At 43.7% G+C, this 17,869-nt stretch overlaps 1 protein-coding gene across 5 annotated transcripts in view; it reads right to left on the bottom strand.

The window, feature by feature from the left end:
• LOC137411338 (adenylate kinase isoenzyme 1) overlaps nucleotides 1–17,869 on the bottom strand; it is a 77,532-nt gene that overhangs the window by 44,487 nt on the left and 15,176 nt on the right. For all 5 annotated transcript variants that reach the window (XM_078783543.1, XM_078783544.1, XM_078783541.1 and 2 more), the window contains 2 exons: nucleotides 8,446–8,609; nucleotides 7,612–7,728 (listed from right to left, as the gene is read on the bottom strand). In XM_078783543.1, the coding sequence (XP_078639669.1) occupies nucleotides 7,612–7,728; nucleotides 8,446–8,609 (281 nt within the window). The remainder of the gene's footprint in view (nucleotides 1–7,611; nucleotides 7,729–8,445; nucleotides 8,610–17,869) is intronic.

Here is a 17,869-nt window from a genome sequence, read left to right as displayed (position 1 = left end):
TGTCTTTCAATCTGGGGATTCAGTAATTAATGTTTTTCAATCTGGGGATTCAGTAATTAATTTGTTTTTCAATCTGGGGATTCAGTAATTAATTTGTTTTTCAATCTGGGGATTCAGTAATTAATTTGTTTTTCAATCTGGGGATTCAGCGTTATAAGTCATTGCTAGCAAGCCCATGGGCCTCATGTCCACGTTTTGTTGCGTTGTTTGTAGGTCTAATTTTTCTTTTGAGATTATTAAGAACAGGGAACCAGGTACAGTCATGGTGTATTGATGTTATTTCCAAGGAGCCAATCACAGTGCACCTAGCCTCACAGCCGATCAGCAGCATCTCATGACTTTCACCAAGCCACTCAGAGCGTAGTACAGGCTTGCTATGTCTAAGAATTTACGGATGTGAACAATGAAAATGTTTTTGACCAAATGAAATTTTTCATAACCCTGCACTGCCTGGGTCTCAGTTTTAACTTTGTGTGACCAGTGGTTTGGGAGGAAATGCAAAAGGGACGTTGAATGTTATGAAACATGGACGTTGGACGTTATGAAACATGAACGTTGAATGTTATGAAGAAGAAGAAGAACCACCTTAGAGGCCATTTTTCCCGAGCAGGGGTTGGTCTTTTTTGGGCACTGTGGTCCCCTATTTGAGGCAATGTTTTTATGGCCAGATGCCCTTCCTGCCACCAATCCTGTTAGTCGCCTCTTTGCGACACACAGGGAAATTACCAGTGAAACTAGTTACTCAATTTGCCGATCTCGGAAGGATGACAGGTTGAGTCAACCCCCCTGGCGTTAATTCAGCGATCGACCGGGATTCGAACCCAAGATCCTAGGAATCCCAAGCCATCACCCTGACGTTTGAATCTTTTATTTATTTATATATATATAATATATATGATTCAAAGCTATATATATATATATATATATATATATATATATATATATATATAATATATATATATATATATATTATATATATATATATATATATATATATATAATTCAAAGCTATATATATATATATATAATTATATATATTAATAGACAGGAGTGTCTGTCTGTCTTGTCCGTCCATCCGTCCCGAAATTACTCCTCAGTTTTGGGGCCAGCCCTGCCAAACCTTCTGTGGAACGCTTTGAGGTCCCAGAAGAAGCAGTTTGAGGTGTGGTAACGTAGGTAAGATTCATAAGTTCATCAATAAAATGATGATTTTGAAATTGGCTCGATACGGACCTGCTCCCAAATCTGGAAGTAAACAGATGACGACAATGAGCTGGTTTGATAATATCTCAATACAATCGTGATTTAACATAGTATTTTGTTATAATATTAATGTTTGATTGGAACGATGCTATTTGGATGAAAATACAGATATTGAGTTTAAATATGAATGAGGAAATGAGGTGAAGGTTTTCTATTTTCTAACCGTGACATTCGTGGATTCGCCATATGTAGATTTCGTCATTGACTGGGGATAGCAACATTCAGACTGTGTACGTTTTCTTGCCCAAGTCCTTCATGAACTTCAAGTCCTCATGAACCTGCTGTCATGGCCTGACGTTAGACTGAAGGTGGCACGGGAATGTGGAATTTATTGGTTCATCGTTTGCCATTCGCCGCGTTTTTACCCAAATCCTTCACGAACCGGCGGTCCATGCCTGATGTTTGACTAAAGGTGGTGCAGGAAAGTGGAATTTATTGGTTCCATGGTTTTTTATTATTCACTGTTTTCCACATTGTTTGTTTGCTTTTGCATTTCCACCAATGCATAGCACAGGTACCTTGCTATATATATATATATATATATATATATATATATATATATATATATATATATATATATATATATAATATATATATATATAATATATATATATATATATATATATATACAGTATATATATATATATATATATATATATATATATAACTGTGAGAAATAGTAGAAAACTCCACAGTACGAGCAGGGCGTCTCATTTGGCATTGAATAAATAATCGGGAGATTGAATAAGACGCGGACGTAGCTTCAGGGCTTCGATCTTTAATTCGACAAGCTTTCGACCAACAAAGGTCTTCTTCTGAGTCGGCCCCAAGTTCAACGGAAGTCGGCCCCAAGTTCAACTTCCGTTGAACTTGGGGCCGACTCAGAAGAAGACCTTTGGTTGGTCGAAAGCTTGTCGAATTAAAGATCGAAGCCCTGAAGCTACGTCCGCGTCTTATTCAATCTCCCGATTATATATATATATATATATATATATATATATTATATATATATATATATATATATATATATATATAACAGTATATATATATATATATGTATATATATACATATATATATATATATATATATATAAAACACAGTTTGTGTGTGTGTGTGTAATGTTACCGATAGACTCCTAAACGGAGAGGCTTACGTGCTTCATATTTTGACATAGACATGGCCATTGAGCCTGGGACGAACATGGCCGAACTCAAAATATTTGACGATCCATATTTTTTATTCATATTTACCTCAGCGCATTTCAGCGAAAGTACCCGCTAATCTCAGCCGGTTTCCAGAGCAGCTCGCTGATTCGCTCAGAGCGATCACGTGATGTTTCCATTCCCGTCACACGTCACACGTTTTTTCACCTTTTATGCGATCGTGTTTTGTATCGATTTTGTGCGATATGAATTAAATGTCTTTGAAACAGCTGTGAAACGTCTTTCCACAACCCTTCCGTAACCGATTGGAGCAGTTTTATTGCCGCACAAAACGAGCTCCGCGAAGTGAGTTGGTCGAGTCGTGCTGACCAAGATGGCGACACGGCAGCTTCACTTTTCACGGAGTATGAGCGTTCTATATATTTTCAATTCAGTGCGCCCGTGATTTGTGGCATAGACATGACCATTGGGCCTTCACGGTGTAATTTGTGCGAGGCTTTTGTCCAAGTGAGCTTGAGTCGAGAGGGCGAATGTACGGGTTGGGAATGTACGGGTCTCCCTTCCCCCGCCCGGCAAACGCCGGGTACTGGAGGACGTCACAGGATCGGTGTGAGTCTCCAAAAATCCGCTTGGTGCTGTTGCGAATATGCAGGACTATGTCCGATTGTTGTGCTGCTCTCCGACCATGAGAACTGCAACGTCATTGTTGACTAGCCATCCCCTTCCCTCCCCCTTCCCCTCCCCCCCCCTCCCGTCCCCCCCTCCCCCCTCCGTCCCCCCCTTCCCCCTCCATCCCCCCTTTCCCCCTCCATCCCCCCTTCCCTTCCCCCTCCACCCTACCCCTCCACCCTATGCCTCCCCTTCTCCTCCCCTCCCCTCCCCCTCCCCCCCACTCCCCCCTCCCCTTCTCCCCTCCCCCTCCCCCTCCCCTTCTCCCCTCCCCTCCCCCCTCCCCTTCTCCCCTCCCCCTCCCCCCTCCCCTTCTCCCCTCCCTCCCCCCTCCCCTTCTCCCCTCCCCCTCCCCCCCTCCCCTTCTCCCCTCCCCTTCTCCCCTCCTCCTCTCCCCCTCCATTCTATTCTGTTAGCAACCTCGGACCCCCCAGGCACATTGACCATGCAGGCTGTGTGATCTTTTTGTTTGGGGCATGATTGGTCAAAGCAATTTCACTCATTAACCTCTCCTGACCAGCATGGAGGTGTCAAGCAGTGTTTGACAAAGAGGTAGGAAAATGGAGCACATGCTCCGATAACTCAAAGGTGCTGCCCACTCCTGCAACTCTCCCCCGTTCTCCCAATCCCAAAACACCTCATGCTCTCCACTCCCTTAACCCATACTCTCACAACCCCACTCCCACACCAATCGTTTTATGGGTTGTGGAAGAGGTTAGCACAGTATATTAAAAATACAATTATTATTATTATAAAAACACATTTAGTAAGGCCGATTAGTCGCTGCTGCACAGGGTTCTTTCTGCTCTTATCTGCTCTTATGAAAAGTCCAGTTTCTAACTTGTGCTCATGTAGTTGTTTGGAATGCAGTCAGCTGTGGATATTAAAGGTTGCGCAGCAGCGTTGGACACATGCCGCACGTTGCAGGGTGTGACGATCTCCTTGTATGGTTAGAGTGTGTGGTTTCCTCCAGCTGCCTCTCTGCCCCTCCCACTTTCTGGAAACCGCCTATGGATGCTATTATTTCCTGACATTGATGGACTGGTGTGCTCTACGGGGGTTTCCTTTTCGATGGATTGGCCAAAGTGCACTCTGGCTTTTGCGCTGTAGGACCCCGCTATCTCGGCTCTCTATCATGCATTTTTTGACCTCCGGACCCTGACATGCTTTCCTTACTTTACTGACCCACACTTTAATTCAACACCTCAAGCTGCTGATGGAAGCTCCCTTCTGTGGATTCCCCGCTCTGCTCCAGAGAACTTTTACACCAGCAATAGGATTTCTTCCAATCTGAATATTAAAATATGGCTCACTTTCATAACCTTGTGAAGTTGTAAGGCGCATGGCATCCTCGGTCTTTATGCTAGAAGTGACATATGTTGGACTCACAGCCTGATCCCATTGTAAATGAAAACAGTTGCACATCACTTGTCTAGCTGAGACGTAAACATTTGTGTCTCCTGGTTCCAAATACTTGAACGTGTTTGGCAAAAAGTGTAGAAAGCGGAGGCAAAACAATCCTCTAGTTTTCCATCAACCCACAAGATCCTGTGTTTGATCCATTCTCATTTTGTGACTTTGTCTTCTTCTTGCGTATGGCATTGAAAATAAGCTGTCGACAGGTCTCAACGACTGGTGTCTTGGTGTGATTCTCTACAGGCCGGTCAATCCACCAGCACAGCTGAGTGTGCGCGCTGAGTTCTTCAACTAAATGGTGTGCAGTTTGGTTGAGGCTACAGTCACACAGTTGGCTGTTGCAGAGACCCCATGGGTACATACAGATGTTCAATCTGATGACGAAGCTGGTTAAGGCGGACCTATTCGGTCTGTGGTAGATCAGAGCCCCGGAGTTTATTGGATATAGGGAGATCCTGGTTGCCACCTGCAGGTTGGGTGGCCTTCCATCGCTTGAGGGTCCAGGTTTTCCAGGTTTGATTGTTGTCCAGGAGATGCGACTTTGCTGCTCTGATGAATAGTTTACGACTGGGCAGACACAGGGTTTGGAGGTCTGTGTTTATCTAGGTGTGGAGGGTGTGGGGATCCCTCAGAGCAGCTTGGTATGTTGCAGCTTCTCTTCTGGCATTGTGAGTGGGGATGCTGGCACTGGAAGTGATGTAGTGTATTATGGCAAAGGCTTTGGCCAAAGTGCACTCTGGCTTTGTGATGACCCTTAAAGAGGATTTCAGGTGGATGTTGACCTTATTTACGTGTGCACTTTGGCCTCATCTATCTATAATTCCAGTAATCTCTGTGTGTTTGTATGTGTGTATGTGTGTATGTGTGTATGTTTGTCTGTGACCGCTGTTTCTCGACAACTACCGGTCCGATATACTTTAAACTTGCCAGGTATATTGCTGGGGACCCGAGGATGTGCCTTTTCAAGGTTTGAAATTAATCGGACAAGTAGTTACCGAGCTATGGCGATTTCTTTACCAAACACTGCAAGCCGTTCGCTTTGGACCAAACCATTGCATGTAAATAGAGGGGGGGGTTCTGTGGTCGTTGCGAATGGACCAAACCATTCATGTAAATAGAGGGGGGGGGGTTCTGTGGTCGTTACTGCCACGTGGTTTCAAAGTTTTTTTTTGTTGTTGTTGTTTGCACGCATGTTTTTTTGCACCCACGTACGGGCACGCCCTAGGATGTTTACACACACACCCCCCTACACAAATTTTTTTTTATTTTTTATTTTGGCAAGGAACGGGCACCCACGTACGGGCACGTCCTAGCTTATATATAGTACGGGCATGCCCTAGTCTATCTATAATTCCAGTAATCTCTGTGTGTATGTTTGTTTGTTTGTCTGTGACCGCTGTTTCTCGACAACTACCGGTCCGATATACTTGAAACTTGCCAGGTATATTGCTGGGGACCCGAGGATGTGCCTTTTCAAGGTTTCATATTAATCGGACAATTACTTACCGAGCTATGTCCAAAAAACGATTCAACCAATCAGAGAGCAGCGAGCTATCGCGTGTGCCGAACGTGGCGAACACACTCTGCCTCGGACGGCACATTTGAGAGCGTATTCATTTATTTCACGTTGGCAAACTATGTTGCCGCTATGTTGGCGTTAAACTATGTTTTAAAACTAATTAAAACCATTTCATGTAAATAGAGGGGGGGGGGGGGATTGTCACTGTACTCGCAAGCCGTTCGCCGTTCGCTTTGGCGTTGCGAATGGACCAAAACATTTCATGGACCAAACCATTTCATGTAAAGCGTTCGCCGTTCGCTTTGGCGTTGCGAATGGACCAAAACATTTCATGGACCAAACCATTTCATGTAAATAGAGGGGGGGGGATTGTCACCGTACTCGCACCCACGTACCCACGTACCCACGTACGGGCATTGCACCCACGTACGGGCATGCCCTAGTACTGACAATTAGCACTCCGTAGGAGCATGGACTAGTGAAAGGGTAGATACGTGAAGAGTGGTAAAGTCACCCCCTCAATCATGTCCAGAGAGTCTGCTCACCACCTTGAGTGTTGCAGCTACCTTCTGGGAGTGGTGATGGAAGGTGCTGCCTCGCTGAATTCCTAGATACGTGATGGTGGGGAGAGTAAGGGACCACAGTTCCGTTCAGTATGACATGAACTTATCATGTTGCTCCCCGGTTGTTGGGCGGAAGGCTGAGCCAACTGCCTTTTGGGTGTTGAGCTATAGATGCCAGTAATGGTAATTGCTGCTCATGATCTCTGTCTCGGCTGAAAGCCTTCGCCCCTTGCTTGAAGCCGTCAGCATAGAGGATGACCGGGTCATTGGCGTAGACTAGCTTCGGGCTCGTAGTATTTGGAAGGTCTGCCGTGTAGATGTTGAAGAGGACAAGAGCAAGTATCGTTTAGGAACGCCAATCTTGAGTGAGTGTGTGCGGCTGGTTTTTCCATCGGCAAGGACCCTGAAGCTGCGATTTGAGGTGATTTATTGGACGAGTCTCACAAAACCCATAATCTAGGAATAGGCTGTATTTGTAATTTTTTTTGCCTGTGCCTGCATCATTCCCATCACGGCTCCGCCAAATTCTAAAATCTTTCGCACACTTGCCTGATGAATGAGCGGGGAAAAAAACAGGAAATCCCATCGTCATTGGTTTAAAATGATATTGTCCTTCCTGGTTTTTTTTCTTTCTTTTTTTTTTCTTTCCAAGATTGAGGCTAACGGAAGAAGTGAAGTGATGGAGGGTATATAAACTGGCAGTGCGGGCAGCAATTGGAGGGCACAATAAGCAAGGAAACAAACAAACAGGAAGAGAGAAAAGATGGTGGGAGGAACCACAGCAAACTTCAAGTAAGAGAGTTAGACTAGGAAGGGTCAGTGGGGGTAAAACAAGACTTTGGATTAGGATAGAGGATGACGTGAAACGCAAATGGAAACATTGAAAGTAAAAACCATTTGTATCCTGAAAATGCATGCAATGTGAGTTGTGTAGAAGTTTAAATCACAAGTGTAAGCAATGTGAGTTTTATGTCTTATGTATGATGATGATGTATGATGTGGATCCATGAAACTTGCCTTCTTCTCAAACTCCTCTCCCTGGCGGACCTCACGTGGGTATCCGTCTATGAGGAACCCTTTGGCTTTGTCGGAGTGTGCAACCATGGCGTCCTTCAGCATATCCAGTACAGTTTCCTGAGGGAAGGTCAGGGCAGAGCAACCGGTCCGTTTGGACTTTACAAAATGAGATGCTCCGTGAAATTGGTCATACGCAGTGTGTTTGTGCGGATTATTACATTATGTTTTTTGAACATATACAGGTAGTTGAAGTAGTGGCAGGTTTCCTGCCATTTAAGAAGGCCGCTGCTTCTTTTGTATGCAGCACATGTCTGTGGGTAGCATAATTTGCTGGGGGTGTGGCTGTGCCACTGATGCGGTGCCCCCTGTAGGCTGGAGCAGGAATTTGTCATTTGTTTGGGGTGCCGGCGACGGCTCGCCTACTCCTCTCAAAGGACACCATGGGATATTTAACGTTCACCAACTAATGCCAGCATACAATACGCCCAGTTTGATGTCCATCCGAGGGATGGCACACACATTTTTGCCTCGTTATGCCTGCGAAACACCAGGATGCCAGGGATTGCCAGCTTTTAGCTGGGCCAAGATTCAAACTCAGGATACAAAGCTCAGAAGCGAGTACACAAACCTCTAGAGTCTAGTACACTGTCCTGCCAGACATTTATAAAGGCTTGATCAGACAGAACAAAGTAAAAAAACAAACAAACAGGTAGACGAATCAGAGAGTGCAAACAATTCTGTGCAGTTTAATTATGTCCATCAAGTCACTTGCTTACATATTTTGCTTATAACTGCAGAAACAGTCAAGAGTAAAAGATGGCAGGAATTTCTCACCAGTGGCACTAGCTCTCCTCGCTCCATGATGGCTGTGAGTTTCTTCCCACGCTCGGAACCCGAAGACACTTCAGCGCGGAGCAGATCACCAGTAGAAAGATGCGTGTAACCATATTTGGCCACAATCTTTTCGCACTGTGTTCCCTTCCCAGAGCCAGGGCCACCTGTGACAGCAAAAGAATTACCTTAAGAGAAAAAAATGTTGTTGGAGTCTATTCACTTTTCAAGGGCGTTGGTGCTGACAAAACAGTCTCATGGCGAGGATTACTCTGCATAGTAGTTTGCCATTGTGTTGCCAGAGGTAGTCGTCAGAGCAGGAATTTGGCAAGTCGCACAACGACACACAATAGCCTACTGTTTTCAAAAGACTGTAATCCGCCATTCACCACTAGCATATGCTGGCAAAAGTGGGACACCCAGCTTAACAACGACATACCGTAAAAATGTGGTGATTAGGGACACAAACTGAAAAAAGTTCGGAAACTTTTTTCGCTGAAAATTGATAACCATACTGATTTGTTGATATTTGGGTTGAAAGTGTTCTCTTGTTTTTTTAAAAAGCAACTTATAGTCCCTATTAACCCCATATATGGGTTAAATAGGAATAAATAGGATTTTTATGGCTGTACCTATTCACCCCGTTTTACGGGTGAATAGGGACAGTCACTAATACAAAAAAAAAAACAAGCGTTACGCCTAGGTCTCCCGTCGGTGAAGTGATGCGAGTTGACAAAGTGGAAGACGCAAGGCGGCCATCTTGGATTTTGACGTGGCGACCCAATTTTCAATAGCGTTCTTCCTTGTGCCTAGATACACCCACACGCCAGATTAGAAGTTGGTACTTCGCTTACTTTTCAAGATATTCAGCTCACAAAGTTCAGACATACATGGCATCAGACATACATGGCGGCGGCCATCTTGGATTTTGACGTGGGTTGCAACCACACACCAAATTCGAATGCGGTCCTTCGCTCACGCACACCCGCACGCACGCACGCACGCACGCACGCACGGACGGACGGAAGGAAGGACGGGAAAACCATAGTCCCCCTTTCACTCCGCGGAGCGACGGGGGCCAATAATCAAGAAATAGGGACAGTTTGGACAAACTTTTATCCCATTTTTTTTTCATTGGCACCGTGGTTTATATTATGGGTGCATATTATGTGCATCCATCTGAGCTATCAATTTAGTAATAAGTTGGAAACTCAGGATTGTTTCTTGATTTTTTTTTTTTTTGTATTAGTGACTGTCCCTATTCACCCGTAAAACGGGGTGAATAGGGACAGCCATAAAAATCCTATTATTCCTATTTAACCCATATATGGGGTTAATAGGGACTATAAGTTGCTTTTTAAAAAAACAAGAGAACACTTTCAACCCAAATATCAACAAATCAGTATGGTTATCAATTTTCAGTGAAAAAAGTTTCCAAACTTTTTTTCAGTTTGTGTCGCTATTCACCTTGCTGTCCCTATTCCCCCCCCCCCCCCCCCCCCCATTTCACGGTACTCATTGATGCAGCACCCTGCTTGAAAAAAACAACAGGTTGACAATTCAAAAAAGTCAGTTGTTGAAAATTGGACTTCAAATATTAATTACTTACTACATACAGCCAATCTACAAACCAAAGAAATTGAGTGGAAAACATGATTTCAAAAAGCTTTTAAAGGTATTCTTGAAATGTGGAATCGTGGAGTGCTTGAAATAAAAGTCTGTGAGAAATACCAATCCTGGTAAGAACAATACGTTCGTGTCTTTCGGTGAGATTAAACAACTTGGAAACCCTCCCAATGGGAAATTTCATCCTCAACATGTATTGGACATCATCTTGGATGAATTATTATCCAGAAGCTCGTAGGTCTTGTCAAAAGGTTTGCGAAAAGCAACAGTGATGAATGGTGTATTTCAGATGTAGCCAGTGTCAAAATCTTAAATATATGAATAATGGATGCAATCGAGCAGAGTACTCAAAAGGAGGCAATAAAATCCAATAGAGTGGACGCTCTTTGAAATACTGAAAGGGCAAAGAGTCATTTATTGCATGTAGAAGCCGACTGCTGGCATTACACTAGAATTGCAGTTAAAATCAGATCTGACGAGTGCAAAGTGGAGATCTGAGAGGTCATTGAGGTGCGAATTGAGAATTGATTCTCACACGGCCCAGCGTCTAAATAAATCGAGCTGAAGCCGTTCAACACAGGATCATCTGAACTCACACTCGATACCTGTGGCTCCTCATCTCTAAACAACCTTGCAGCAATTTTACATCGTCATTATTACATAATAAATCATCGTGTGCTTATCCACAAAAAATCTGCACCTCATTATGGAATGCACGTCGGCAGATACAAACTGCGGTAACCTGCTCAAAGTTGGCAAAAGGACAGAACCACCCCCCTCCCCCCCTTCCCATGCCTCCTCCCTCCCACAGATCTCCCGATGTCCTTGTTCTCTACTGTCGTACTTGTGTGCTTCCCTTTCTCTCCCCATCTTGTGTCCTGCTTATCTTATGTTTTATGTGTCGGTTTGTTTTTTTGTGATTAATGTTAGCTCTTACACGAGCCTCGATCTTGTATACAAAAAAACAAAAAAAACACTTACATTTTAGAATATGGGTTTGCAATGTACTCACTTATGTTACGGAGGTATATCAAATCAAACATCTACACTATAATACTCTCCTCCAGTCTGTCTGTCCGTCTTCCAGAGTGGGGCTTCCCCTGTTGAGGGAGGGGCTTCACCCGTTCAGGGAGAGACTTCATCCATTCATAGAGGGGCTTCAAAAACAAATCTCCACCTTCAAAAACAAATCTTCAAGGTTTCCTCCGCATAGCTCTCTAGAAGCCTCATAAGCCTCTTTTGTAAGATTTGCACTTCCTCACTCTCTCACAGCTTTATCTCAACTCGGATTCACCATCTGATTTCATTTTTCATAGTTGCTAAGATGATTTAAGACTCAGTTGCAAAAAACGGGTAGAAAATTGGATGAAAATTTGCGTTTTTAGACAACAATGCATTTCAAATTAAACAAAGGCCGGTAATATAAAGTCCATTCAGACTCCCTCATGGCTTTATCTCAACTCTAATTCACCATCTGATTTAATTTCTCATAGTCGGTAAGATGTTTTAAGACTCGGTTACAGCAAAATATGAGAAAATCAGCGGAATATTGCTGTTTTATTGGTGGAGGAGGTGGGGAGAGGGATGGGGAGGGGGATGGGGAGAGAGGTGGGGAGAGGGTGGGGAGAGGGTTGGGGAGAGGGGTGAGGAGACGGGGGGAAAGGACAGAGGGGGGGGGGGGGGAAGGACAGAGAAGCGAGATGTGAGGGGTGGAGAGGAGAGTGAGGAGAGGAAAGTGTGAGAAGGGAGAGCAGTGAGGGGTGGAGAAGAGTGAAGGGGGAGCACACAGAGAAGAAAGGGTAGGGTTCTGTACTTGGGAATTAGTTATTTATTACTAGTTACCAAAAGTACAGCGACTGAAAACTGAAGTTACGGATCAAAACGTAGTCTAAGTATAGTTTTTCCATATTCCCTGGGTAGGGATTTGCAATTTCACGGGGTTTCCGTAAATCTTGCAGGATTGTGAGTTGGACAGGCGACCGTGATGAGCCATGACATGTAGGAGCTGTTTCGATCGAGGTTTGTGTGAAGTCAGTGATAGCACGATAGGGGAAGGGAAAGTGTGAAATATTCAGCTATTTCGATGTAGGAATGCCCGTTTGCTTTAATGAGCGGGAGGACGTAGAGGAGGGATGGACAGAGTTAGGGTTGGGAGTTGGGTGTAGGAAGGGGAGAGAGCAAATATAGGACAGAGTTGGGAGAGGAAAGTTGAGGACTTTCTGGGAGGGTGGGGAGGCGTTGGGGGAGGTAAAGACTCGGTGTTGGGGGAGAGCAAAGATGGGACACTGGGACAGGGTTGGAAGGGTGAGGACTTGGGGTTGGGAGGCGGAGGTTGAGGACCTGGGGTTTGGAAGAGGGGATGGGTGTTGATCCGAGGTTTGTGAGTGGGGGGTGGGGGGGGGGGGGAGTTGAGAACTTGAAGTCACATTTTACATTACGTGGATGTCCCACAGGTCCCTTTCAGTCCTGTTATAATCTTTGGAGGTTTGGATATCGGATGAGGTTACTTTTGAGAAGACAACTTTTTGTTTTCGTTGAGGAATGGTTAGTTGGGGGAAACTATTTTACATATGTATATATATATACAGAATATTCTTTTGCAACCTCCAACCTAAACAAAACCACAATTCCCTCTTCAAATTCCATTGAAAACTTAAATTTTTTTGTAATTCCTCTGAAATTATGTCCTGTGTGTAAGTGATTCGATCTTGTACCGTTGTAACCTGAGCCTTCGTGATGTACCAAGCCAGGCTTGACACATTTTTGACACATGCATTTTAACGCATTCCACGTCTGGAATCCAGATCACGTGAATGGCCTTGGCTGAATGCCCAATCTTGTGCTTTTGCTTGGGCTAAAGAGTAGTCTGGGAGCCAAGACAGGAAAATTCAGATTTGTAACCTCCCCCCCCCCTACATTACTTCCGATATAATACAGGGTGTTCCAAAAAGACCAGGCCAACTTTGGTTGTTAATATATTTATTTAGTACCACAAATTATACAATGATACCCTTTATTTTATATGATACAGAATCTCAAAGTTTCCTATATGTTCAGGTTTGGTGGTTTAATGTAAAAGCAAATGGAAACTCCACAGGAGAAAGCTCAGTGCGTCGAATGGTTCATCGAGACGAGATCCGACACGCAAGTTCAGTGTGATATCCGTCCAAGGTATGGAAGGAATCCGCCATCGTGGACTAGTATCAGACAGTGTTCAAGAGGTTTAAGGGGACTAGACGTTGTCAGAAACATAAAAGCACCAGTCGACCAAACAGAAGTGCAGCAGATGTTGAACAAGTGCGTGAATCATTTCAACAAAGTCCCAGAAAATCAATCCGACGTGCATCTCCCCCCTTCCCCATTTCCAGGTTGCTGGATTGGCCGAGACAGACCAACCGCCTGGCCCCCTTGATCACCAGACATAACCCCCCTTGATTTTTTTTTCTGTGGGGTTTTATCAAAGATGTTGTTTGCAACACCAAGGTGGCAAATCTGCAGGATGTTCGTTCTCGGATCACACTGCATGCGCACTGGTGGACGCAAACATGCTGAGCCGAACATGGCAAGAACTCGTGTACCGCCTTGAAGTCCTGTGCGCAACAAACGGAACTCACATTGCAGTGTATTGATGGTGTGCACAAAACCTTATGAGTTTCTGTATCATATAAACCAAAGGGTATCGTTGTATTATTTGTTGTTCTAAATATATTAACAACCAAAGTTGGCCGGGTCTTTTTGGAACACCTTGTATGTGAAGTGAATATCTCAGGGTCAATATAAGCCCGGGTGTCACCCTCTCGGTGCGCTATTAAGGGACATGCACGCCTTTCTGAAACCCTACCCCAGATGACTCGAAACCTGGCTCCCACACTATATAAAACATGACTTGTTTAGATATGCTTATTTAATGTGACTGGTTGGTATTTCTGGGTCATTTTAAGCCTGGGTGTTACTTTGTAAGTACATTTTGAGCGAGTTGTGCTCAGAAAACTTACCCCTACCCTCATGGTGCTTCACATGGCCTTCGGCCACTTTTCCTGATTATGAACTGTGCCCATCTCATTCCTGACATCCAAATACATTTTAGTTGCTCAAATGGTATAATTGTTTTATACTCTTGTAAGTTTAATGTGCAGAGTGAGTATTCCGTATTTTCCATTGCAAATTTTTCAACTCAACTGGACTACCGTCCAGTTGAGTTCATCACATACTGAACCCTCCAGGCGTCCGTCGTCTGTCGTCCGTTAACTTTTCGACGTTAACATTCCAGCGTCCACAACTATCAACCGATCCTGATCAAATTTGACATGCAGCATCATTACCCCAAGGACCAGGTTGGTATTACATTTCAGCCCGATCCGTTGAAAAATGGCGGACTTAGGCGACCATTTTGTTTTTGATCATGAAAACGACGTTAACACTTTAACGTCCACAAATATTAACAGATTTTGATCAAACTTAGAATGTTTAACCCTTACCACACAAGGTAGGTTGCTATTGCATTCCAACCCGATCCGTCACAAAATGACCGCCATAGGCCGCCATATTGTTTTCAGGTCCGAAACGACGTTAAGACTTTAACATCCACAAATATTTATGGATTTTGATAAAACTTGGTGTGTGAAGTTGTCCAGTCAGTTCAGTTGAGTTCTGCTTCCCTGGAAGATCTAGTTAAGTCATGATCAATTCAGTACCCCTTACCACCCACCAGCCATTATATGCCTATAGAGAAATTTAATACAGATTGGAATTTCTACATTAGGTTTGCTGAATGTCACCAAATGACTAGTTGGTGTAAATGGTGTGTAAAAGTAATAATATGACGGGCTTACCAAGTCTGGTTATCAACGAACATGTCTATTTTTATAAAAACCTGTTTTCTATTTTGTTCCAATACCTGTCAGATGCACCTGGAGGCTACGCAGCTAAAAGGTGCATGGCTTCCATACAGTAATGAAACGCAACATCTCATTATCATGTTTGCTGGAGTACTATGGGTTTATGAAATTTACATACGGTCGTTGTTTCTAATCGGTTTTCTATCCAATAAACGATCAAATGTTTTAATCTCCAGTTCATCAATTGTTGTGCCACAAATATGTCAGAGACTCTCGACAGATTGGACCAAATGCAGGTTTTGCCAGTCTTGCAAGAACTCTCAAAGGCTTGTCACACCTTCCGCTCCAGGCTTTCAGAGACTACGACATGTAGCAAACACGTGGCAAGATCTGTGTTGGAGAAAGTACAGTCAACTAGCCACCAGACACTGGAAGATTGTACTGTCTGGCATGGAAACTGCTACAAGTCATACACAAGCAAACAAAACATGGCTGGACATCTGCAACACTGTCAAACAGGTTCCTGGTTCTTTGAAAGCAGGAGAGGTGGTTTCTTCCTCTTCAATGGCAGGGTGTAGCAAAATATCACCATTAAAACTATAACGGCACTCAGTCGAGAGCATATCTCCGCCAGGTGAACAGTTTACGTTTTGTATCCCAGAGTAGACCAGAAAATCACAACACAGAATCAAATTTAATCAAAATCAGCCGTCCACAACTTTTTGAGATATCCTGCTACGTATCGTTTTTGGCCTTATCTCCCAATGGTGAAGAATCACATAAAAATTCTACTTGCCGGATCTGGATCTTCACCAAAAGTGAATCCGTTCTTCCTTGTCACACACACAACCTGTTCACCAAGTTTCGTCCAAATCCGTCCATAACTTTTTGAGATATCCTGCTGTACAGTGCATTCAGAAAGTATTCAGACCCCTTCACTTTTATCACATTTTGTTATGTTGCAGCCTTATGCTAAAATCGTTTAAATTAATTTTTTCCTCATCAATCTACACTCAATACCCCATAATGACAAAGAGAAAACAGGATTTTAGAAAGTTTTGCAAATTTATTAAAAATAAAAAACTGAAATATCACATTGACATAAGTATTCATACCCTTTGCTACGACACTTGAAATTTAGCTCAAGTGCCTCCCATTTCTCTTGATCATCTTTGAGATGTTTCTACACCTTGATTGGAGTCCACCTGTGGTAAATTAAATTGATTGGACATGATTTGGAAAGGCACACACCTGTCTATATAAGGTCTCACAGCTGACAATGCATATCAGAGCAAAAACCAAGCCATGAGGTCGAAGGAACTGCCCGCAGAGCTCAGTGGCCAGACGGAAGCCTCTCCTCAGTGAGACACATGAAAGCCCGCTTGGGATTTGCAAAAAAGCACCTAAAGGACTCTCAGACTGTGAGAAACAAGATTCTGTGGTCTGATGAAACCAAGATTGAACTGTTTGGCTTCCATCTGGCCACTGCCATAAAGCCCAGATCGGTGGAGTGTTGCAGTGATGGCTGTCCTTCTGGAAGTTTCTCCCATCTCCGCACAGGATCTCTGGAGCTCAGCCAGAGTGACCATCGGGTTCTTGGTCACCTCTCTTACCAAGGCCCCTCTCCCCCGATTGCTCAGTTTGGCCGGGCGACCAGCTCTAGGAAGAGTCCTGGTTGTTCCAAACTTCTTCCATTCAAGAATTATGGAGGCCACTGTGCTCTTGGGAACCTTCAATGCAACAGACATTTTTTTGTAGGCTTCCCCAGATCTGTGCGTCGACACAATCCTGTCTCTGAGCTCTGCAGGCAGTTCCTTCGACCTCATGGCTTGGTTTTTGCTCTGATCTGCATTGTCAGCTGTGAGACCTTATATAGACAGGTGTGTGCCTTTCCAAATCATGTCCAATCAATTTAATTTACCACAGGTGGACTCCAATCAAGGTGTAGAAACATCTCAAAGATTATCAAGAGAAATGGGAGGCACCTGAGCTAAATTTCAAGTGTCATAGCAAAGGGTCTGAATACTTATGTCAATGTCATATTTCAGTTTTTTCTTTTTAATAAATTTGCAAAACTTTCTAAAATCCTGTTTTCTCTTTGTCATTATGGGGTATTGAGGGTAGATTGATGAGGGAAAAAAATGAATTTAAACGATTTCAGCATAAGGCTGCAACATAACAAAATGTGAAAAAAGTGAAGGGGTCTGAATACTTTCTGAATGCACTGTATGTTGGTTTTAGCCCTATCACTCAATGGTGAAGAATCACTTAAAATTTAAAATAATTCTCATATCCGAATCCATATTGAGATCTTCACCAAAATTGAATGAATTCATCCTTGTCACATACGCTACATCTCTGCCGAATCTCGTCCGAATCCGTCCACAACTTTTTGAGATCTCTTGTTCATAAACGGACAAACAGACAGACAGGGGTGAAAACATAACCTCCATCCACCTTTGGTGGCAGAGGTAATGTAGGGCAACATCACCTACCAGCATTGACTAGCATAAATGTGTGACATAACAGAAAACCTACCACAAAATAAATGCTTGCTGCCTTATCCCAAGTACCTGCAAACAACGGTGCAGAGAAGCAAGGCCGGACGGACACTTCCATCCTACGATGCATCAGGGGAGAAGACCCAATTGCCTTGGAGGCAAAATATCACCGACAATGCTGCATGAGTTACGCCAACTAGTCAAACTTGCCGAAGATTGGTCTATATGATGCAGAATATCTGCATGATCTGCCATATGCAGAAACTTTTCATGAACCCATTGAAGAGATTGACCAACCCCTACATGAGGCAAAGCATTTGTGATGACAGTCCTTCTCAATGAGAAACCTTACTGCTGTGAAATACAAGAGTACGAGGCTAAACAAAGATTAGAAAGTCATTACAGTAGCAAATTATCTTTTCAGTCTTCTTCCAACCCAAGGTTTTCTGACATAGTATTTCA

The sequence above is a fragment of the Myxine glutinosa genome, chromosome 8 (genome assembly GCF_964187855.1).
Source record: "Myxine glutinosa chromosome 8, kmMyxGlut1.1, whole genome shotgun sequence".
NCBI classification, from domain to species: Eukaryota; Metazoa; Chordata; class Myxini; order Myxiniformes; family Myxinidae; genus Myxine; species Myxine glutinosa.
This window is presented reverse-complemented; position numbering and strand designations above follow the sequence as displayed.